Source organism: Poromitra crassiceps (genome assembly GCF_964638095.1).
Source record: "Poromitra crassiceps genome assembly, chromosome: 15".
Classification (NCBI taxonomy): domain Eukaryota; kingdom Metazoa; phylum Chordata; class Actinopteri; order Beryciformes; family Melamphaidae; genus Poromitra; species Poromitra crassiceps.
Window position 1 is genome coordinate 45,612,326 of NC_139634.1, and position 23,962 is coordinate 45,636,287.

Sequence of the window (23,962 nt, forward strand, 5' to 3'; positions counted from 1 at the left end):
GATTTGCGTATGCGCTCTGGGAAATGCGCTATGATACGTATCGTTTTCACTTTCCATTCATAAAATTCATCCTGTGTTACAAAGCGCACAAATAGGCGTCCTTTTTAGTCAATGAGGCTGTGTACACAGGGCACCTCAACGTGAACCGCGTGCCGTGTACCCACGCCTCGTCTGAGCTGCGCCGATTTTATCGTTTGGCGTGAGTTCTATTTTCAAGCCGACTCGGCGCGTGAAGGCAGACTTTTTCTGTCAAGCCATGAAGGAAAATGCGACAATATCCGTGGGAAATGGCAAAGTCTACTGAATTTCAAAATAAAATGGTGTTACAGCGTTGAGCAGAGAGAGAGAGAGAGATTGACGGGTGACTATCATGTGGGGCTTTCTCCCCGTCGGTAAACAAATCTTCAGGAGAGAGAATAGCGACCGAAGAAGCAAGATGAAGCTGATAGCTGAAGACAGAGCCGTGTAGATAGAAGAGTCCCGACATCTCCATTCACTCCAATGGACCAGTTTTTTACTCTCAAGAGTTCCAGGAAGTAAGGTCCTGGATTAAGCAGCACTGTCGAGTTGCAGCAAAATAGACAGTTTGTGTTGTACTCTGAAAGGGTTTTTCATCCCTTGAATCAAGTTGTACATTATCAGCTTTATTTTAGCATGCAAAAGTAGCGTGAGACCCATTCCTGGCTGTTCATTGGCTAATGAGTCTCGCATTTTGGTATTCTGTAAATTTGGGGAGGAACAACAACAACAAAAAACGGCTCAAATATCCGCCCACTTCCGGGCGAAACCACGCCCACGTCCGGTTAAAGGAGAATTTCGTTTTTTTACACCACGGTCCTCATTTCCAGCTTAAAATATGATGTTTTACTCACCGAAATATGTTTGGCTTCATTCGGATGCCCATGGAAGATTTTGAGCTCCGAGTAGTCTCCTCAAACAGGCTATAACGAGAGCCTGCGGCGAGTGCGGGGCATGCTGCACGCGCTCTCTAAATTACACTTTTTCTGTCAGATCACGGTTCATTATGGTTGCAAATATAATTATTTAGCTAATAGCTAGAAGCTAAGCTAACAACAACACAACAGTCAACGTTGATCTGCCCCGGATGGGGTTACAGTGCGTATCTTCCCCCTTCTGTGGTTCCTCTGAAGAAGTGTGGTAAAACATCATATTTTAAGCTGGAAATGAGGACCGTGGTGTAAAAAAACGAAATTCTCCTTTATTTGCCGATGGCAGTCAGCAAGGCTCTCGAGTACCACCAGGTGGAGCCTCGCGGACCACAGTTTAGGAATCACTGTGCTATAGCATCACTATCACTATCAATACCATTATTGCTCTCTCTACCAATTTGGTGCAGGAAGTTGATTTTGTAATGATACAAATCGGGTTGAAAATAGGCAGAGTGGCCCTTTAACTCTTTTGTGCCATTTCTGTTCCCTCAGAGCCCAAGTCGCACCGTCACATGCCACCCGCCCAAAACCCCAAACCCATCCTGATGCCCGTTCCACCCCCCGTGTCTAAAGCAGCGATATCACCCACATCTGCTCCCAAAGTGGCCCTGATGCCCCCTCAGCTCATCCCTGCCAAACAAGTGCCCAAACCCTCTCCGCAGCCCCCGCCTAAACCCACCCAGAAGCCTCTGCTGCCTCCCCCCCTCCCGCCTCCCAAACCCCACGGACCGCCCTCGCCGAATGCCGCAGACCAGCCGCAGCCCACGAACGGTGCGCACGGCCCCCCCTCTCCGCTGAGGTTGCCAGGTCACGGGGAAGATGCAGGGGAGAACGGAGAGACGGGATTGGAGGTTGAGCTGGAGGTGGGGTCGATGGTTGAGGTCAACGACCCACCTCTTTTTGGGGTGATTCGCTGGATTGGACGGATCAGTGGGGTTCCAGAACTGGTGGCGGGAATTGAACTGGTAAGCTAATGGTTTCGGCTTTAATAGTGTTGGCCTTTGTCAGCTACTGTCATTTGGCACATCTAAAAACTAAGCAAATAGTTGTCCACCACCAGTGTTTTAGCTCCATCCCTGGGTCAGTCCCATTCATTGACAATGACGCCCCCTAGCGGCTCAAAGTTACAGTGTGACTAAAGTCAACATTACAGTGAGTACGTTTACATGACACTTAAAAAATCGAATTATTGTGTTAGTCCGCCTAAAACTGGACTTTTGAAATGCATGTAAACATGTTAGCTTGACTGAAATTGAAGTTATAAAAGTCAGACTAACACACCCAGATAATGCGATTGGGAGTCGATTTACTCCTGCATGTATACAGGCCAGTCGGACTGAACATGGGACTGAACTGGACGAGGCGATCAGCGCATGCGCTAAAGTTCCCGTGCCAGCTTTGACCCGGAAGTCGTACAGCGTGTAAAACTATTTTAGCGGCCAGGGAGCGATTAGCTAAAGCTAAATGTGAAGTTCGTTGATGTAGTAGCTAAATCTGTGGCTAGATGTTTTTTTTTGTAATGGAATGTCCTAGTTTCAACTGAATTGAGCTAAAAAAGGGCCGCTTTGTGTTACGTGACCATTTGCATTTAAGAGACTTGCTGCTACCAGTTGTTAGAATTGGCGGAGCCTGCGGTGACCCATCTATAGTAATATAATATCTATGACAACACGTACGCTATGTACTGATTCGCAAAGTTGTCCATCGTGGTGCCAGTTTACCTCTGGGTTGCTAACTTGCTAGCTCATTCTCCAACGATTGTCGTGGTCTGTGACGTAAGTAATAGGTCAACCGGTAATGCCCCAATACTAACAAGCTGAAAGAGTGCATATCGCCACCTATCTTAGCGGAGGCAACATGATTCCATCAATAAATCGATTTCCCACCCGTGCGTGTATACTTGGACAAGGACAGTAGTCTGAGTAAATAGCCTAATCAAGCTATAACCATAGCTTGACTTAACTGTGCATGTAAACGTACTGAGTGTGACAGATGGACGGGTGGAGACCGATCCATGCTACATAGCACCCCCTTTGGTGGGAGACATCAACACAAACTATACAAAAGCCTTCCATGTTGATGGAAACGGTGCCTTGTGCTTCATCTTGTTGTGTTTCATCTTGTTTACCTGCAGTCACTTTTCTGCAGCTTCATTCAAGTCCAGCACTTTCCTCTTGACTATCCAGAGTGTTTTCTGTTTTATTTGCTATTCTATTTGTCTATCTTTTATTTTGTCTCTCTTTTCTGCTTTCCAAGTGTCTATAGATGAATACAAATGCTAGATGTGTGGACTATTCTCCTGAAAAGAAAAATACTTGCTCTCTGTGATAGTTTTTGTTTCTTTTAATCAGACAAAAGTGTAGTAGATGTTTTTTACCTTGACAGTTTCGACTGACAACTGCAGTCTTCCTCAGAAGCGTCAAATGACAGCTGTTACGTGTCAACAGCTGTGACGTGTCAACAGCTGTGACGTGTCAACAGCTGTTACGTGTCAACAGCTGTGACGTGTCAACAGCTGTGACGTGTCAACAGCTGTGACGTGTCAACAGCTGTGACGTGTCATTTGACTGTCAAGGTAAAAAAAAACATCTACTACACTTTTGTCTGATTAAAAGAAACAAAAACTATCATTTGAATGAGAAGACATAATGAACCTGATTGAGCTACTTGCTCTCTGTGTCCCTGAACATAAACATGTGGGTTCCAAGGAAGAAGCAAGTAGCTTCTATAGGTCTTGTGTCACCATGATGTTTGCTAATATGCCTTGTATCACTGCCATCGCTCTTTCGGTATCATTACATTTGATCAAAGTACCGTAAACCAAATCAAACAGTCAAACGTGAATGCTTTGAATGTGGCTGCAGGCTTTGCTTTCATTAAACGCTCTGTGTGTCCCAGGACCAGGAGCTGACTGCTGGAACAGACGGTAGTTACCTCGGTGAACGTCACTTCCGTTGCCCGGCCAACAAGGGGCTGTTCATCAAGCTGCGCAACTGTAGGCGGGACTCCAGGTTCCCAGCCCCCGAGACACCTGTCAATCAAGTGGAGCGGTGCAACTCAATAGGTGTGTGTGTGTGTAGGTGTGTGTGTGTGTGTGTGTGTGTGTGTGTGTGAGAGTGTGTGTGTGTGTGAGTGAGTGTGTTGTTGTGTTTACATCATTTAGCCAACCATTACGCATGTACATAGAGTTTGACATCATCTGTCCCGGTCACACCCAGCCTTTGCAGACTGGGGCAGTGAGCGGGTGGAGGAGCATACACCTCCGGTGGAGGGGGAGGAGGCCAGAGAGCTCTACCAGGGCTGGAAGAGAGGCATCCAGGGTCACCTCAACTCCTGCTACCTGGATGCTACACTGTTCAGGTAAATACAGTACTCCTGCTACCTGGACGCTACACTGTTCAGGTAAATACAGTACTCCTGCTACCTGGATGTTACACTGTTCAGGTAAATATAGTACCCCTGCGGTACTATGTGTTAGGGTTGGAGGCCCAACCCTAACCCTAGCCCCAGCATTCCGGAGATATCGCCATTCTGAGTCCCCATTGTGAGCCAAAATTTACTAAGGTGTTTTCGTCACCAAACACATCCTACTAGGCCTATTTCTGGTCGCTGAGCACGATGGTGCTGTTGGTTTTTGGATACGCCCCCCAGGAGGCCCAACCCTAACCCTAGCCCCAGCATTCCGGAGATATCGCCATTCTGAGTCCCCATTGTGAGCGAAAATTTACTAAGGTGTTTTCGTCACCAAACACATCCTACTAGATGTATTTCTGGCCGCTGAGCACGATGGTGCTGTTGGTTTTTGGATACGCCCCCCAGAAGTGGGTGAAACTTGAGTTTCAAAGTTTGTCAGGTGATTTCTCATAGTGATTCTGAGTCCCCATTGTGAGCGAAAATTTGCTAAGGTGTTTTCGTCACCAAACACATCCTACTAGGCCTATTTCTGGTCGCTACGCACGATGGTGCTGTTGGTTTTTGGATACGCCCCCCAGGAGGCCCAACCCTAACCCTAGCCCCAGCATTCCGGAGATATCGCCATTCTGAGTCCCCATTGTGAGCGAAAATCTACTAAGGTGTTTTCGTCACCAAACACATCCTACTAGATGTATTTCTGGCCGCTGAGCACGATGGTGCTGTTGGTTTTTGGATACGCCCCCCGGAAGTGGGTGAAACTTGAGTTTCAAAGTTTGTCAGGTGATTTCTCATAGTAATTCTAAATCCCCATTGTGAGCGAAAATTTACTAAGGTGTTTTCGTCACCAAACACATCCTACTAACCCTATTTCTGGTCGCTGAGCACGATGGTGCTGTTGGTTTTTGGATACGCCCCCCAGGAGGCCCAACCCTAACCCTAGCCCCAGCATTCCGGAGATATCGCCATTCTGAGTCCCCATTGTGAGCGAAAATTTACTAAGGTGTTTTCGTCACCAAACACATCCTACTAGGCCTATTTCTGGTCGCTGAGCACGATGTTGCTGTTGGTTTTTGGATACGCCCCCCAGGAGGCCTAACCCTAGCCCCAGCATTCCGCAGATATCACCATTCTGAGTCCCCATTGTGAGCGAAAATTTACTAAGGTGTTTTCGTCACCAAACACATCCTACTAACCCTATTTCTGGTCGCTGAGCACGATGGTGCTGTTGGTTTTTGGATACGCCCCCCAGGAGGCCCAACCCTAATTGCATGTGGATGCTACACTGTTCAGGTAAATACAGTACTCCTGCTACCTGGATGTTACACTGTTCAGGTAAATATAGTACCCCTGCTACCTGGACGCTACACTGTTCAGGTAAATACAGTACTCCTGCTACCTGGATGTTACACTGTTCAGGTAAATATAGTACCCCTGCTACCTGGACGCTACACTGTTCAGGTAAATACAGTACCCCTGCTACCTGGACGCTACACTGTTCAGGTAAATACAGTACTCCTGCTACCTGGATGCTACACTGTTCAGGTAAATACAGTAGTCACAATAAACATGACATTATACTGTCACTGTTCAGGGATACGTTCATATTGATGTCAAGTGTGAGTGAATATTTGTTCCTGCGATTGCCCCCCTTTGTCTCCTACTTTCTCTCTCCCCTCCTTTGCCTTCTCTCCCTCCCTCCTCCCTCCCTCCCTCCTCCCTCCTCCCCCCCTCTCTATCCAGTCTGTTCTCCTGCTGTAGTTCAGCAGACTGGGTGTTGCTCTGGCCTACTGATCCTGAGACGGACCACCACTCCAGTCAGGCCCAGGACCTGCTGCGCTGTGAGATAGTCAACCCCCTGCGCAGGTCTGTGTGTATATATACTGTATATATATATATATATATATATATATATATATATATACTGTGTGTATATATATATATATTATATATATATAATGTGTATATATATATATATCAGAGGAGGTTTTTCCAGTGAGGCATAGGAGGATGGTCCTCCTCTATTAGATTGGGGATTTTATATAAAAAAAATATATATTAAAAAAATATATTTTTTATTTTTATTTTTATATTTTTCATTTTTCATATTTTTTTTTATAATAAAATATCAATCAAATGTGTTTTTTCTTATGTGCAGACGCTCATTTTTTCATTCATTATATAGCTCCATGCAGACGAGTCACTCTGGCCCTGGTCCCAGCATGGGGGAGGGGATTAAAAAAACACCCGCCCTGTGGGCTTGATTTATTTGGTAATTTATCTAATGAAAAAATAAGATTGGTTGAAAAAGACTTGCAATTCACAGAAAACAGTGAGAGTGATGTGTTTTCCAACGAATCAGATTGAGGAGGAGGGGAGCTCTCCCTTAGCCCGTGAAACCAGGTGAAACCCTAATTGGTTGTTGTTTGATAGATAGATTGCTTGACATTGATTGACATTCTGTATTGTCCAATGCTGATGAATACGTCTGAAAATCGGCAACGTTGTTCCACTGCCTGGTCTGTGGTCTCTCACGCTGAATCAAGGAGGTGAAATCCACTGCTTGACCTGACAGGAAGGATTTACTGAGACAGTAGCAGCATATCATATTTCCCTCTTATTTTTATTTACTTTTTTATCAATCAGTAAGTGTTCACAAGCCAGACAGTCGTTGATATTGGATTACCACCAAAACGAGTTTCGAGTTGCGGGGAGACGAGCTGCGCGATACGGGCTTTTTGCAATGTCAGAAAACTGGAATATTTGCAACGTCTCGACTGCAGCGTTTCCCCTACAGACAGCACGGATATTCAAGTAAGTCAATTGATTTCAAGTTATCCGAACCTTCTATTAAATTCGGCGTGGAAATGGTTAACCGAGCAGCGCTATTTTTGTCGTATTGAAGTTTCATCCTGTAATTTCTTATACTAAAACCCGCGAACTTTAAATTCACACATTTTTTAACTGAATTTGGCCTGTAAATCGATAGCTGACAGCGGGCTCAATTTTAAAGCTTGAGTGGTGATCTTTATATCATATGAAAGTAGAAGAAATAAGGAATCGATTGGGATGAAGCATGTCAACCTAGGATGTCGGGAAGGGGGGGTAAATAACGCTCCAATGTTGATAACTAAATGAGTAGTGCAGCACTGTTCACAGGAAGACACACTCTCGTTCCAGATGCAATTAAGTGTAATTTAACGCTATTTGACAACAGTTTCGGCCATAGACTTTGTCAAGTATCATACAAACAGTGCAAGACAGCCATTATAAAGACAGGTTAGCTGATTGAATGGACAACACCTGTCTTGTGAAAGCACACCTGAGTGTGAGACATCATAGGATGAATCAAAACATTGATGTCACAGGTAGGCTGTATACCATAATATATCATGAATCTATGTGAATAAATAGATTTATATAAATAGTAATCACAGCCTAATGCTTAGAGATAAATCCTGAAACCTTCTCGCAACAGTTCTAGCCTAAGCCAGTGGTTTTCAAAGTGGGGTCCCCAGCAAAAAGGGGGGATAATCTATTTTCACTATAATTCCATGCCATCCATAAGTAACACAATCTAAGATAGTGTAGAAGTGAGTAACTAGGCTAATTATAACCATAACAGCACAAATAATTGACAAAAATCTCGAAATAAATATACAGTATTTACTCTGAGAAATGAAATAATGAGAAAAGGAGCAATTATTGATGGTTAAAACTGAATAATGACATCACAACAGTCTAATCCTAATGCTAATTTAAAATGAGATTTGGGCGTTTTGGGCAAAAACTGCTTGTGGGTGAGAGTATCAGCAGCAGAGCACACGACATATTTTCCCTGGGACCGCCTCAGGTGCCAGGTGCTGTTCCGTCCTGTAGTCCTCTCACTGGGTGCTAATGCAATGCTCCTCACTGGGTGGAAAGCTAAGAGGCTTGACAGCATGGGAAACATGGCAAATACACACACACACATGCGCGCGCGCGCGCACACGTGAAAAAAAAAAGCCCACTAGCTTCCTCCCCTGTTTCCAAGCTCACCACCAGCCACCAGTCATATATATACTTATATATATATATATATATATATATATATATATGTTCACTACTTCTATACTACTTTCCTTAATATCGTCGCACCGCAACAGGCGTCTCGGGAGCTGGGAACCTGGAGTCCCGCCTGCAGTTGTGCAGCTTGACTTTTGATGTAAATATTGTTTATGTTTAGGATTTCAGGTTGAGCATTTTGTCTCCTAATGAGAGAAGTCCCCACTGCCATTTGTTTCTGTGAAGTTCTGTTCTGTGTTAGTGATCACATTCCTGTTGAGTGTATCTCTTAACACTGGAGGCTCATTGTCCTGAAGGATGCGTGTTCTGCTGTGTTTCCCAGCTTTGGCTATGTGTGTGCCAGCAAGACCATGGCCTTGAGACGGCTGCTGGAGGCTGAGAACAGTGACACCGGCTTCACCCATCAGGAGAAAGGTGCGTACGTGCGTGTTTTTGTACAGCTACTATCTTAGTGAGAACTATGGGCGGACGATACATAGATCTGCATCGATGCATCGATTAAATGATCGAGAACCAGTTTGAGTTTTATACCTGGGAAGTGAGGACATTTTAGGAAAGTTGGGAAGATTTTGGGGCGGTCCTCACTTTCTCACACACCTTCAAAGGTCTGTTTGAAGTCTTTGTTTTAAGGGTTAGGTTAGAATTGGGTTTAGGGTAAGGCTTAAGGTCCTTACACATCGGGAGCGTTTTTTTTTCGTGTGATTAATTTGCTTGTCAATCATATTTTCCGAACGGTGCTGTATATTGGCATCGCTCTTGGTGTGTAATGGCTCATTTCCACCGCAGGTAGTAGCGCGATCCCGCTCCGCTCGACTCGATAAATTGTCTCATCCCACCGGTTTAAACTGTCCCAGCCCGGGTTGTATTGGAGTCGAGTCGTGCTACTTTTCGTACCTGCCTCGTCGGGGTTCTATTCTGTCAACCCGGGTTCATACGGTGACGTAAAAACATTGTAGACGACTGATTGGCCAGGCAGAATCGTGTTTACTCTATCTACTGACTGTCAATGCGCTGCATACCAGTTTAGTGGGCTTACATTCTCTTCTGATTTCCATCAGTCTTTGTGTTGCTGCCTTCGCCTTTGTGAAATAAAGTCGTGGCGGTGGTTTCAATTGTTTTCAGAGTGAAAAAAGTCCGCTGCTCAGCAAGCTCCTGTAGTTAGTTGAGCTGCAGCGCTCCGCTAGGCCGCAGCGGGTGTTTGGTGAAGCCGCGGTCTTGCCTGAGAGGCCGCGGGGTACAGGGCAGGCTTCACTCTGTTGCGCCTCTTCCGTCCGCGCGCAGCGCAGCGCGTGCCTGAGTTTAACTAACTACAAAGTGATATCCATTTTCCTGGCCGATTGTCACATTCGCCCATGTCCACTGTAGGTCATTTAGAGGCACCAGTATTTCATAAACAGTTTAAAAGTTCTGTGGATGGATTTAATTGTAACGTTATGTCTACTTCGGCTATAAGCGAAGGACAGATATGCGGGGGCGGGGGTGGGTGGGGGCAGATGATCCGCGGTGGAAGCAAAACGTCCATCGAGCTGAAACGATTAGAGTCGAGTGGGGACGAGCTGTGCAAGGCTGTTAAATGTGGTGGAATTTAGCCATAAGAGCCTTTAGGGTTAGGCATTTAGTTGTGATGGTTAGGGTTAGGGGCTAGGTAATGCATTATGCCAATGCATGTCCTCACTAAGATAGCTGTACACACGTGTTTGTGTGTACAGCTATCTGCACCCTGCACATAGTATTTGAGGAATGCTGACTCATGCTGTTGTTCTGTGTCAGATCCTGAAGAGTTCCTCAACACGCTTTTCCAGCTCCTCCGAGTCGAGCCGCTCCTCAAGATCAGGTGACCCCACCACACTCGCCACACTGCCACTCGCTGCGTTGACATGCACACAGTAACCTGGCTAATGGCTAATGGCCATATTCGGGTGAACGTTTTTTTTATGTCATCAGAAGCTGAGCTCAGTTGTGTTCAAGATGGTGGACCACATGGCGCTGCAGGCACACAGTGACATGGACATGTAACACTAACTACGTTGATTTTTGGGGTCAGATTTACGCAGGTCAACCATAGACTGTATAAAAGAGATGTACTTGATCGCCCAATCACGCCCAAAAGTAGTATTTTTTTTATTTTTTTATTTTACTCTATACAAACCTGTGTATTTCTGCTGTAAACTCAGGCATTTTAACAGTCAGGTTACACCTACTGCACAATGGAAAAGTCGACTTTGTTGTATCAGGGTCAAAAGGTGTTTCCCCTCGTCTTGAGTCCAGTTTGGAGCCAACTCTCACACACTACTTCTGGCTACTTGCTTGCTCAAAATCCTTTTGTGGTTGTTTGGTTTTGCAGTTACTCACCCTTACCATTTAACAGTATGTTTACAGAGAAGATAGGTAAAGATAGAAACATCTATACAGTATATAAACATATATACATGTACTTTTTTGATATATTGTATGTACCTTTTTGTTATATTTAGAAGTTTTGTTCTTAGATAGCACTTCCCCTTTAAATGTGAGCCTGGGTCTACCTCCAAGCCAGTAGGCGGGGGTGTGTACCCATGTACCTGTACCTATAAAAAACACTTCCTGAAATGTATGTGCTTCACATGACACTGACGAAGATCCGTACCGGATCGAAACTGTTTGTCTTGAATTATTAAATGTTGTCCACGGGAGCTCAAAGAAACTCTGTGTTGCGAGCCTTTTTCTAGAAAGATAGAAACATCAACATGGCCAAAAAAAAGGAAATTGTAAAACTAGAACATTTTGAGACTACGGATTTTTTTTTTATCTGGTTCAGCAGCTATAAAAAAAAACATCTTTCCATGGGAATCCAAAATGTAAAGGGACAAGTGTGTAACGTAGCACTAACATAGCATGTACGCTAGGGCTGTCACTTTTTCCCAAAATAAAGTTCGAACAAACTTTAATTGCCCGCAAAATGTTCGAATATATTCAAAGTTTTTTGGTTACGGTAATTAAAAAAAAATTGCCCTTTTTTTTTTGCAGGCCAGGCCACCGGGCATCGGCCCGACGTGCCCGATTATGCAGTCCGCGCCTGCCGGTTACATCGTATAAATATATATAATATAATATAAAATATTAAAAGAATATAAAAAAAAATCCTCAGCTGTCATGGTCCAGTCAGTCAGCTCCTCTCCACTGCTGTGTTAGCTTGAACGCTCACAGTCACAACACTGCCTCACAAACTTGGCTGCATCCAACTCGAGACAACTTTTCAGACCCTGGAGACAATCTTTCTCAGAAGAGACTAACGCAACAAATCTGGAGACTTTTTCTGACATGGGATTAACATTACCAGCAAGCAGCAGTTGGTTAATTTTGGTTAATTAAAAAAATAATAATAATAAAGAAAGAAAAATCGAACAGGTCAATTATACATTCGAACATGCCTTCCTCCCCCACATTTGAAGTTAAATTTAGAATTTAGAATAAAAAGTGACAGCCCTGTACGCTAACATGTTTACCCCACATCTACATACAGTTACTGTACTCTACATCTACATACAGTACTCTACATCTATAGTATACATACTCTACATCTACTGTATAGTACCGGTATACATACTCCTCTGCTCTTCCTCAGCTTCTGACACAAGTCTTCATTTATCATTCTCACACACACACACACACACACACACACACACACACTCACACTCTCTCTCCTCCGCCTCTCCTCCCTAACATTTAGCCCTCTCCCTTCTCTCCCCCTCTCCTCATTCACACACACACACACACTCTCTCTCCTCCGCCTCTCCTCCCTAACATTTAGCCCTCTCCCCCTCTCCTCTCTTTCAGATCGATGACCCAGCAGCCTCAGGAGTGTCACCTCTACCAGCTCTTCCCCCCCTCGCTCCCCCCCTCCTCTCCCTCGCCCCTCTCACCATCCCTCTCGCCAGTCTTCCTCTCCTCGCCATCGGCCGAGCGCATGCGGGTGGCCAGCGTCCAGGCCCTGCTGGAGTCCTCTTTCCTCCACGCCGGCCTCAAGTTTGTGGAGGTAACAGAAACCATCAACAGATGAAAGCAGGGAAGGTGTGTGTGTGTGTGTGTGTGGGTGGGTGGGTGGTTGGGTGTGGGTGGGTGGGTGGATTTGTGGTGGTTGGTTCAAGATTTCAGGTTAGGTCAGAGGTCAAACACATGGCTCCCATTCAGTTCTAATGGGAGATTACTGCGCTGCTGCCTTTTTGAGTTCTTGATCATGTCCATACAAAAAAGTAATTGCACTTCCTGGTTCTAATGTGTAAAAGTCAATGGGATTTTTTTATGGGGATTTTGGTTAAATGGATGAAATAAGGTCTGTGGTTAACAAAGGTTTATGAAACAGCAAAGTTTGTTTTCAGCAAGATCATCTTCACAAATGAGCAGCACTTTTATGACTTTTGAAGCATTTTCTGAAAATCACTTAAAAAAAACTGCTGCTCATTTGTGAAGATTCAAGATTTTTGGGGCCGGTGTGCATGCACAGCAGGGCCCCTACATTCGACTCTGTCGCCCAGATTTGAGCACGGATTCAGGTTCTAAATGTCTTTCCACACTCCCAGCATGCATTTCGGCATAAGCAGAGGCACAAAGCAGCAGAGAAGACGCCATAAGCTCAGGAAAGTTTTTTACAATTTAAAGTTTTATTTCATCACTAAATTAATTTCTGATTACTTTTGATGCCTACAAGCAGGGTAGTAGGTTTCAATAAGTGCCACTTTACGAACATTTATGGTGAAAAATGGCAAAAAGTTCCAGAGCACAATTGGCTGCATCTACATCAGCTGAGCTTTTTATTTGTGTAGTACTGCACGGACACGGAGGACGCTGCAGCTCCACACTACTTTTCTCGCGTCACCATAACGTTTATAACGTACTCCGACCGGTTTGCGGTGTTGCGCAATAGCTCAAACCCCTGGCTGTAGACTGATAGTATAAACCGGAAGCTGGAGCACGTTATAAACATTATAAATATAGTCACGTTAGAAACTAACCAATGCTGGCGGTCCGTATGGAAAGTGGAAATCTGAATGGTTAAAAGTTAAATCAATTTGGTCATTCGGTGGCGTTTTACTGCCATGTCAAGTAACGACAAGTAACAGTTAGCCGCTAACATATTAGCCACATTACCCATCAGCAGAGCGTCATTTGACGTCAGCACACTCTTCCAAACAGGTCGCGTGCTCATTCCACTCGATTCCAGTGGGCATTCCCCTCCTTTCACATGGACCCATGTTGGGTGTGGATGGTGTGGATGCTACTAACAGTCTTGTATAAACCGGAAGCTGGAGCACGTTATAAACATTATAAATATAGTCACGTTATAAACTAACCAATGCTGGCGGTCCGTATGGAAAGTGGAAATCTGAATGGTTAAAAGTTAAATCAATTTGGTCATTCGGTGGCGTTTTACTGCCATGTAAAGTAACGACAAGTAACAGTTAGCCGCTAACATATTAGCCACATTACCCATCAGCAGAACGTCATTTGACGTCAGCACACTCTTCCAAACAGGTCGCGTGCCTCATTCCAGTCGATTCCAGTGGGCATTCCCCTCCTTTCACATGGACCCATGTTGGGTGTGGATGGTGTGGATGCTAACAGTCTTGTGTCTGGATGATGTGTGTACAGTCCAGTGTGTGACCATCTTACATGGAGCATTTTGTCTTTCTCCAAAATTAAGAGCACTGTTACTGAAAATTGCACACCATTGCACTGTAAGATGATGATTTTATGTTGGACTGCTGCTAAACTCAGTTGACTCGGTTTTTGGTATTCCTCCTGAAAGTGACTTGAATTTAATTTATTCTACTATTTTATTTTGAATTGCACTATATTCATTTTATTTGAGGACAAGCTCTTGCTTTAATTTTATTTGATAGATTTTATGTTGGACTGTTAAAGAGAATGAGATGGTTTAATAATATAGACATCAGCAGGTGGTGGTGGAGGTGAGTCAGAAAATATTAGTGTTTTACCTATATGGCTACATCTGGGCAAGAGCAGTGCCACTCACTCAGCAAATTGATGGTTAAGACTGAAAAACAGTCTAATCTTAATGTAAATGGTCCTCTAATCTGGTTTCAAGGGGCCAAAATTTTAGACTGAACACAAATGACTCAATCCACCTTGGCAGAGTTCTGCACTTTACTGAGCACACCGGCCCTATGCCAGGTTTCGACCTGGCCTTGTTTTTTATTATCACTCCGTAGTACAAGTATCACGTGTGAAATTCTTGTGCTGTAGACTCCGTTACAACATAGTGCAAAATAACAGGGCATATAGGTGCAGGAAAACAAGAGAAACAACAAGCAATAAGGCAGTAAAGCAATAAAAACAAGACAAAAACAGTGACATATTCACTGTTAATATTCACTGTTAATAATTCAAGATTATCTTGCTGAAAACAAACTTTGTTGTTTCATAAACGTATTTCATGCATTTAACCAAAATTCCCATACAAAAATCCCATTGTCTTTTACACATAAGAACCAGGAAGTGCATGGACCTTTTTGTATGGACGTGATTAAGAACTCAAAAAGGAGCCATGTGTCTGACCTAACCTGAAATCTTGAACCAAACCCCCCCCCCCCCCAGAAGCGCTAACGTCCAGGTGTTCCGGACTCATTCCTGCAGTACATATACCGTATATATATGTCCACTGTAGCCTATATATATATATATATATATATATATATATATATATATATATATATATAGTTATTTATCTATTTATTACTGTCATTCAATCTTCTTTGTTCAGGTTGAATCACAGTAAGTTTAAACCAATTTAAAGAACTGCACTGTTTTGAAATGTGCAATGAAAACAAACAGTGATGAATTTAAAACTCGCTTCCCTTCCATAACAAACATTGTTTGGTTACTGATGTACTTCATCCTGTAGTCTCCGCCTCTCATCCTGTAGTCTCCGCCACTCATTGTTATTGGTGATTTCAGTTGAAATGTTGAACTTGGCAGCTGGTTAGTGGATTATTTCGGGAGGCTAAAGGTCAGGGAGTTACTGGTTCGACCCTCAGTGCCAACAGTGTCCAGTAGTGCCACAGTGCCTTTGAGCAAAGGCCCCTAACTCCCATAATACAGTACATATACTGTCCCAACCTGCTCCAGGAGTGATATACTGTCCCAATCTGCTCCAGGAGTGAGTATCTAAAACCAGCCAATATTGGCTAACTGTTGTGATTCAAGCAAGAATTGTGTTTTTATATGACCTTATCTGTCCTTGCATATAAATGCATATGTTTTTCAAGCCACTATATAGGGAAAAGTCTGGAGATCATTCAAGATCTCTGAAAAGATCCAGTCTGTAAAAGTATTGTTAGTCAGCCTATGATTTCCATGACCTATCATTCAAAAGGAGGCATTTGTTTTGATTGTGTGAGTTAGGGTTATGCTACAACTCATTTTGTATGAGTAAGTGGATAGTGAACCTCTGCATGTTGTTCAACAATACGCAGTCTTCCATCACTGTTGAAATCAGTTCCTATCAGATCAGTGTGTGTATTAATCTCTCCACCAGGCCCCGTCCTGCCTCCTCCTGCTCATGCCCAGGTTTGGGAAGGACTTCAAGATGTTTGATGCCATCTTGCCCACCCTCAGCCTGGACATCACAGACCTGCTGGATGACAGTAAGAGCAACTTCAGATCAGATCACTCCACGCCTAGTTTAAATCGCTTTGCAGGTTTTTTGTTTTCATAACTCCCTCTCTTTCTCTCCCGCACTCTCTCTCCCGCGCTCTCTCTCCCTCTCTCTCTCTCCCGCACTCTCTCTCCCGCGCTCTCTCTCCCCCTCTCTCTCCCACGCTCTCTCTTTCTCTCTCTCTTTAGCTCTGAGACAGTGCAGTATCTGTCAGGCTGTGGCGGAGTGGGAGTGTCTCCAGTGCTATGAAGATGTGGACATCACTCCAGGCCAGCTCAAGCAGTACTGCCAGACCTGCAACACCCAGGTAGACATTCACTTTGGACCCCAAACCTCATCACACTTCACCTCACACCTTGTTTTAAAGCGGTGTGTCTGTGTGATTGAGCACAGGATGTGTGCGCACAAGATTTAGCCTAGGCCCCTCCCTCTTTTAAGAGAGAAAAATGGTTGTTGGTTGTTGGTTGTCGGTTCTTTTCGTTATTTTTAAGGGGAGAAAGAAAAAACTGTTCTTAATGGGTGCGTTTTTATTATTAATTTAAATATCCAGAATTATTTAATAATTTAAATCTCCTACCACCAACATTACCATTACTGCCAATACCAACATTCAGCTAGGGAAAGCATAGCCTAAATAAAGCATGACAGTATCTGTCTGCTGCACTTTCCCCCCAAATTACTAAATATCCCCCCCTGCTCTGGAAGTAACATTTCTTTAGGACAACTGAGAGATGATGCTCTGTTGATATATTTCAGAGTGGGTTTTTGATTATTAACACACCCAAAGAGCTGGATAATGTTTACTACTCTCGTCTTAGGCCTTGGCCACACTGATCCATCAGAAAATGGGACAGAACGGATAGACTGATAGATTTATGTCCGTTGCATGTACAAGTAACCTACTTGTACAGCAGGTGGCGGTAAGCACCTTGAAGGTGTCAGCGACCCGCCTATAAACCGAGAGAAGAAGAAAAGCTGGCTAGCTGTTAGCTCTGTGCGCTACGTTACTTATGTGGCAATAAAATGCCACCGAATGACCAGATTAGATGGTGAAATCAGACGGTGACACTGACTATCACGTTGTACAACAGCGGGATGTACACAACATTAATTATAGCCTCCTTCACCACCTCGGCCGCCATCTTCTTTGAAAAGTTGAAACAAATCTCGGAACGCCTCCTCTCGAGACCTCGACTCTGATTGGCTAAACGGACAGTGACTATCCGACCATCCGATACGTCCATCCAGAAAAAGTTCATCCCTCTTCAACTTTCTGTACATCAAAACGTATGCAAATTTTCTGGATACGTACGCTTCTGAGTGCTCCACGGACAGTCGGACAGCTTTCATTGAAAATGAATGGAAGTGAACAGAGAAATGAACGCACACGGACAGACACCACGGATCAGTGTGGCCAAGGCCTTAATCATCCATGTTCACATAGTCCTACCTGATGACGAGGTGGGTCCGTGTATCACGGGTAACCACAACCGGGTCATTGTTGACAGATGATGAAGTCGTGTGAGCTATAATGCTTGTCGAAAACTGTGCATTTCTCCGTTTGTACCTATTTGATGCACTTTGTCTTTGGCTAAGTGTATAGACAAATTGCTCATGTTTCCACCGTTGCTAGTGAACGATTTATCGCACTTATGCAACGTGAATTGTCAGCATTAACTCGAGTGAAGTACAACCAGACTTTTGATCGCTCCGTTCTTTCTTAACGTGTTCTTAACGCGGTGTCTCCTCGACTCAGCTGCCTTCCCTAATCAGTGTGTGTAGTGTGTGCATGTGTGTGTGCTGCCCGCCCAGCCCCTCCCCTCTCCCCTCTCAGGCTCGGCTCCTCGCTGCAGGCTGCTGCCTGTCTCTCGTCTGAGAGAGAAAGCAACATGGAACTCTTTTCTCGTTCGGAAATCGCAAAAAATACATCTCTAGGCATGTCTTACCGAGTTGGTGCGATAAAATGTGCAAAACGACGTTTATGTAGCAAATAAATAGGAAATCTATTTTCTTAATTTCTCCAGTACCGATAAGAGAACCGTTAACATGAAAGCTTATTGATCCTCCGGTATCTCGAAATTCGGCCCCGGGGCCCGTTTGGTACCCATCCCTAATCATCAGTGATGTCATCATCAGTGAGATCATTATTAACCAAAATCGTCTTATGACATCACTGATGATGTCATAAATCATATTATGCCATCACTGATGATGTCATAGGCATTGTGACATCATCAGGGACATCATTCGGCGAGGCCGAAGTTGAGCTGTGTGCTGAGTGACGTCAATTGAGTACTCCATGATGTGATCAGTGATGGTCACTTGAGCAATTGTGATGTCATCAGTGATGTGAAGTTGAGCAATTTGTGTGCTGCGCATGCCAATAGAGCAGGCGAGGCCACACAGCAGCCGAGCTGCGGGCGAGGCCACACAGCAGCCGAGCTGCGTATGCGAGGCGGCTAGGGCTGAAATGTGTCATGGAGGTGAAGTGTGTGAAGGTGTGTTGTGTTCATGGTGTATTTTTGGATCTTATCTGTCTGTCTTTATATGTTGAACCTGACCTCTTCATCCCTCCATCAGGTCCACAGTCACAGGAAGCGTGTGTCTCATCGGCCGGAGCAGGTGGGCGTCCCCGGGGGGCCATGGAGTGGCCCGCTGCATGGCACCCGCCAGCACCTGGCCCTGTTGGCCGTGACGTGCATCGAGACCAGCCACTACGTCAGCTTCGTCAAGCACGGGCCCCGCCCTGACCACTGGCTGTTCTTTGACAGCATGGCGGACCGGGAGGGTGAGACATCCTCACTGAACATTTCAATACTGGCATAAAAGTGTATTTATTTAAACTGGTGGATTCTGTATTCAATGTTTTATGCTGTATTGTGTTCTATTGCGTCTGTCCTTTGTTTAGTGTATCGTCTACGCTTTTGCATGCTCACCATGCAACAAGTGGGCTTGAAAAGTTGTAATACAATTGTAATTTACTAGGCATCTCACGCGCTACGCGCACTCGATTCCTGGGCTCGCTCGCTGCACGGCCTCGCCCCTCCTGCAGCTCCCATTCGCAGTCTTGCCCGCAGCTCGGCTGCTGTGGGGCCTTGCCTGCCCTATTGGCGCGCATCTCGCTCAGTCTCTCTCCCCCTCTCTCTATCTCCCTCAGTCTCTCCCCCCTCTCTCTCCCTCTCCTCTGTCTCTCTCCCCCTCTCTCTCCTCCCTCTCCCTCAGGCTCTCCCGTGATCCTCAGACTGATGACATCATCACTGATGACATCATCACTTATGACATCACTGATGATGTCATCAGTGGGACTGGTGTCATCACTGATGATGTCACAGTGGTTTATGACATGACTGATGATGTCATTTATGACATCACAGTGGGACATGGGACAGAGACAAACAGAGCCCGACAGAGAAACAGACAAACAGAGCCCTCACTTATGACATCACTGATGATGTCATCAGTAAGACTGGTACTGATGATGTCATCAATGGGACTGATGTCATCACTGATGATGTCACAGTGGTTTATGACATGACTGACAATGTAATTTATGACATCACAGTGGGACATGGGACAGAGAGAAACAGACAAACAGAGCCCTACAGAGAAACAGACAAACAGAGCCCTCACATATGACATCACTGATGATGTCATCAGTGGTTTATGACATCACTGATGATGTCACAGTGGCTTTATGACATCACTGATGATGTAATTTATGACATCACAGTGGGACATGGGACAGACAGAGAAACAGACAAACAGAGCCCTAGCTCCCATTTATATAGTGCCACAATCATAATACAAATTTCTTTTGAGACCAGCATGCTTCACAACACGAACATCCCATAAACATTAAATCAAGTATGATTAGACTGATGTAAGTACACGGAAATAGGGTATTTTCAAGGCTGTGCAGTTGAGCAATTGTGCGCCGCTGCGTTATTATACAGTTATGAGATATTAACTCATTGAGTGCCAGCCACTTTTGGAGAACGGACGCTCCCAGTGCCAGAGTTTCAGAGCTTTTTTCAGTGATTTCTCGAGGCCCACAGAATATTGTGTGATATTACTATGTAAACAATGAACACGCAAAAATAACGATGAGACTCTTTTCTATCATCAGCAAAAACAGGTTTATTGATATCATTTTCCGTTCTTTAGTTATCAGCTGGAGAAGATAGCTTGATTTAACAAAAAAGAGCAGTTTTTTTCTAGAAGCTGAGATAATGGCCCTTTTAACACATCACTGACTCTGAAGCTAATTTTCTGATGTAGTCACACCTCAAAAATAATTTCCTTCAATAAAACAGTGAAGGCCAGGGAATTTTGTTTGGCAGAATAATATTTTTAGCTGCAACCAGCAGCGCTGGCCCCTGCGTGCGCTGCTGGTTGCAGCTTCTTGCTGATCTTGATTTGCTGCTGGTGGGCATCGGATATTCTGGCTTGCGTTTGCCAACCCTGTCCTGCTGCCTGGGTCTGTCTGGGTCAGTGTTGTGTGCTGTACTGCGTGCCCCCCCCCGCCCCGCCCGCCTCAACTGCACACTCCTCCTTATGGGAGGTGGCTCTCTGCTGAGTTTGCTCTGCACTGTGAAGGGTGCGCGTCGGCGACATCCAGCTTTTTCCGCGTGTGTTTGTCACCGGCTACTACTGTATGCTTCCAGTTGAGAATAATAACGGCTGATCATGCGAATGGGCTGTCGGCGACAGCCTGTCGCAGCGGACATGGAGGAGCTCAATTGTGGGAGCAGATTGGCTGCTGCCTGCTGCAGGCACATCTAACGTTAAAACGCTTCATGCATATCGATGCATACGGATGCGATGCGATTTCCGTTTCCCCAACGACTTATTCTCTGTTTTTCTCTGCCTTTCTGTTAACCTGGAGAGCACTGTCGCCACCTAAGGGTTCTGTAAAATAGGTTATAGACCTCCAATAGCTATAATATTTGTACAGGAGAGGCAGAAGGCTTTGATCGACTCCCCACCGTCAAAAAACGCAATTGACGAACATGTCCGTCCTTGGCACTCTACGTTACTATTTGAAATGACGAACATGTCCGTCCATGGCACTCAATGAGTTAATGTAAAAATATTGTCATTTTTTGTTCATTGTCCAATTGAACTTAGAATCTTAAAATTGTTCTGGAATTGTGGCATCACAAAGGGAAGGCACCAGAGCACCAGAGCATGAAGGCACCAGAGCACCAGAGCATGTACTGAGAAAGATCTCTGCTTGTCCCGCTCTCTCTCACCCAGGTGGCGAGAACGGCTTCAACGTCCCCCAGGTGAAGGCGTGTCCCGAGGTGGGCCGCTACCTCAGCCTGTCGGAGGAGGAGCTGAGTAGGGTGGACCCCGCCTCCTTACGGGAGCCTGCGCGCCGCCTGCTGTGTGACGCATACATGTGTCTCTACCACAGCCCTGAGCTCAGCCTCTACAAGTGACACAGATACACGACACACACACACATTCACGTACTGCTGACCTGAGATCAGCCTCTACAAGTGACACGGATACACCACACACACATTCATGTACTGCGCTACTTCCAGCTTGGTCAGACGTTCCTACAGATACAATTGGCCGTGTCTGCGGGTGGGAAGCCGGTGGGGTGTGAGTCCTGGTCGCTGCACTAGTTCTCCTCTGGTCGGTTGGGGGCGTCTGTTCGGGGGGAGGGGGTGGGGAATAGTGTGATCCTCCCACGCGCTACGTCGTGCTGGTGAAACGCCTCGCTGTCAGGTGAAAAGAAGCAGCTGGTGACTGCACACGTATCGGAGGAAGCATGGTGCTAGTCTACAACTCTCCCCAGATCAGCAGAGGGGGTGGAGCAATGACTGGGACAGCAGGGGGAATTGGCCAAGTACAATAAAAACATCCACGTACTGGCATCCTGTCTTTGGTATGACATGTGACACTCACTTAGAAAAGATACGCAGACCTGAGATCAGCCTCTACAAGTTATATGAACGCACACACAGATGATACTGCAGGCCGGAGATCAGCCTTTACAAGTTATATGAACACACACAGGTGATACTGCAGACCTGAGATCAGCCTCTACAAGTTATATGAACACACAGGTGATACTGCAGACCTGAGATCAGCCTCTACAAGGTATATGAATGCACACACAGGTGATACTGCAGACCTGAGATCAGCCTCTACAAGGTATATGAATGCACACACAGGTGATACTGCAGACCTGAGATCAGCCTCTACAAGGTATATGAATGCACACACAGGTGATACTGCAGACCTGAGATCAGCCTCTACAAGTTATATGAACGCGCACACAGATGGAGATACAGTAATGTGCCTCAAAGCTCCCCATGCATATGCCTCAAATAAACAAACACGTGCCTTCAGGTCTTTGTCACTGTCAGAAGAAAACTTAACATCTCCAAAATGTCATCTTTTCAATAAAAAGCCTTGTTTTCAGCTTAACCACCATTCACTTTTCAGTTCGTCCAATGGTCGTTTAAAAAAAGTTGCATAAACCTGAGATTCTTAGAATTGCCTCAAACCTTAGAGAACCAGTTGTCGCCTAACGGCAGAGACACACCAGGAGCGTCTCCGTCGCAGCGCGTCACGGAAGCATCGAGCAGGAGCCTGGCCATTCACACCAGAAGCGCTCCGTTTTGCTCCGCGCTCCTCACAACTTGTACTGACTTCATGTCTGGCTGCTGCAGGCGCCGCGGCCGGTGTGATCGCTCTACAACTGTTAACAAGGACGCCGAAATGAAACTGCCTCCGCGACAGCAACGCTTCTGGTGTGTTCCCGCCATAAATATAGTTAAGACTAGTCTAAGCCAGTGGTTCTCAACGTGGAGTCCGGGGACCACCAGGTGGTCCCCAGCAAAGTGATGAATTGTTAAACTTCCCCATTCTCATTCTCAAGTAGTTGACACAAGTAGAAGAATCTAGCCGTTACGTACAAGATGCCAAATCTTTTGTTTTTGGGAAGAGTCTGAAGAAGAGTGTGAGTCTTTAGTGGCAAACAACCCATTTGAGATCTTCAGCCAAGAAGTAGTAGCAACAGGTAAATATAATAAATGTATATAGCAAGTTTGACTTAAAGTCACATTAAGTCTAAGACCCAGGTCTATCTTTATGCAACTGGCCCCTATGATCGTTCCATTAAAGTGAAAAAAGAAAAGAAAATTACAGTACATATAATGTACCTACATTTCCCATTGCAAAAAATATGCAGAACTAATAGTGACGAGTGTAGTGGTAGCTCAACCCTACTGTGACCGCACAATCCTATATAAGTCAATGTAATAGGCTGATTGATAGGTGGGTATACTTGACACCTGTGTTTACTGAACTGAATGACTCATACACATACTGTACAGAGTAGACCTAGTGTGCCTTTAACTGCTGTACAGAGTAGACCTAGTGTGCCTTTAACTGCTGTACAGAGTAGACCTAGTGTGCCACACTTTACACTTGATTTGCACTCATGTATCCTGTATATTTGTAGACTGGAAAATAATGTTATACACAGAAAGATTGCATTAATCTAACACAATCTGTTAATATTTTTGTATTGCACTATGGGAACTTGTACTGCTGCTAGGGAATGAAAACAAAAAAAATTCTTAAAGTATTCTATCCTTTCCGATTCCCCCCCCCCCCCGAAACGTGTCCTCACTATTTTTTAAATAAACAACCTTCTTTCACATGACAGATTCTTTGTGTGTGTGTGTGTGTGGGGGGGGGGGGTGCTCTTTAACCTGCTGTTATGGCAGCATTGTGGGACTTTTATTCTGGAAAGAAAATGCACAATACATGCAGGGAGAAGTACTGTAAGAAACTGAAGGAAGTAACCAGCACCTACCTGTCATTTATTAATACTCCTAATCATGTAATGTATACCTGAGAC

The 23,962-nt window shown here is 44.9% G+C and overlaps 1 protein-coding gene across 3 annotated transcripts in view; it reads left to right on the forward strand.

The window, feature by feature from the left end:
• The window catches only part of cyld3 (cylindromatosis (turban tumor syndrome) 3), a 32,524-nt gene extending 10,811 nt beyond the window's left edge, over positions 1 to 21,713 (forward strand). For all 3 annotated transcript variants that reach the window (XM_083651974.1, XM_083651975.1, XM_083651973.1), the window contains 11 exons: positions 1,443 to 1,915; positions 3,849 to 4,014; positions 4,169 to 4,310; positions 6,105 to 6,227; positions 8,749 to 8,840; positions 10,197 to 10,260; positions 12,243 to 12,441; positions 15,961 to 16,069; positions 16,269 to 16,387; positions 18,661 to 18,868; positions 21,337 to 21,713. In XM_083651974.1, coding sequence (XP_083508100.1) covers positions 1,443 to 1,915; positions 3,849 to 4,014; positions 4,169 to 4,310; positions 6,105 to 6,227; positions 8,749 to 8,840; positions 10,197 to 10,260; positions 12,243 to 12,441; positions 15,961 to 16,069; positions 16,269 to 16,387; positions 18,661 to 18,868; positions 21,337 to 21,521 — 1,880 coding nt within the window. In that variant the 3' untranslated portion in view covers positions 21,522 to 21,713. The remainder of the gene's footprint in view (positions 1 to 1,442; positions 1,916 to 3,848; positions 4,015 to 4,168; positions 4,311 to 6,104; positions 6,228 to 8,748; positions 8,841 to 10,196; positions 10,261 to 12,242; positions 12,442 to 15,960; positions 16,070 to 16,268; positions 16,388 to 18,660; positions 18,869 to 21,336) is intronic.
• The last annotated feature ends 2,249 nt before the right edge of the window (positions 21,714 to 23,962 follow it).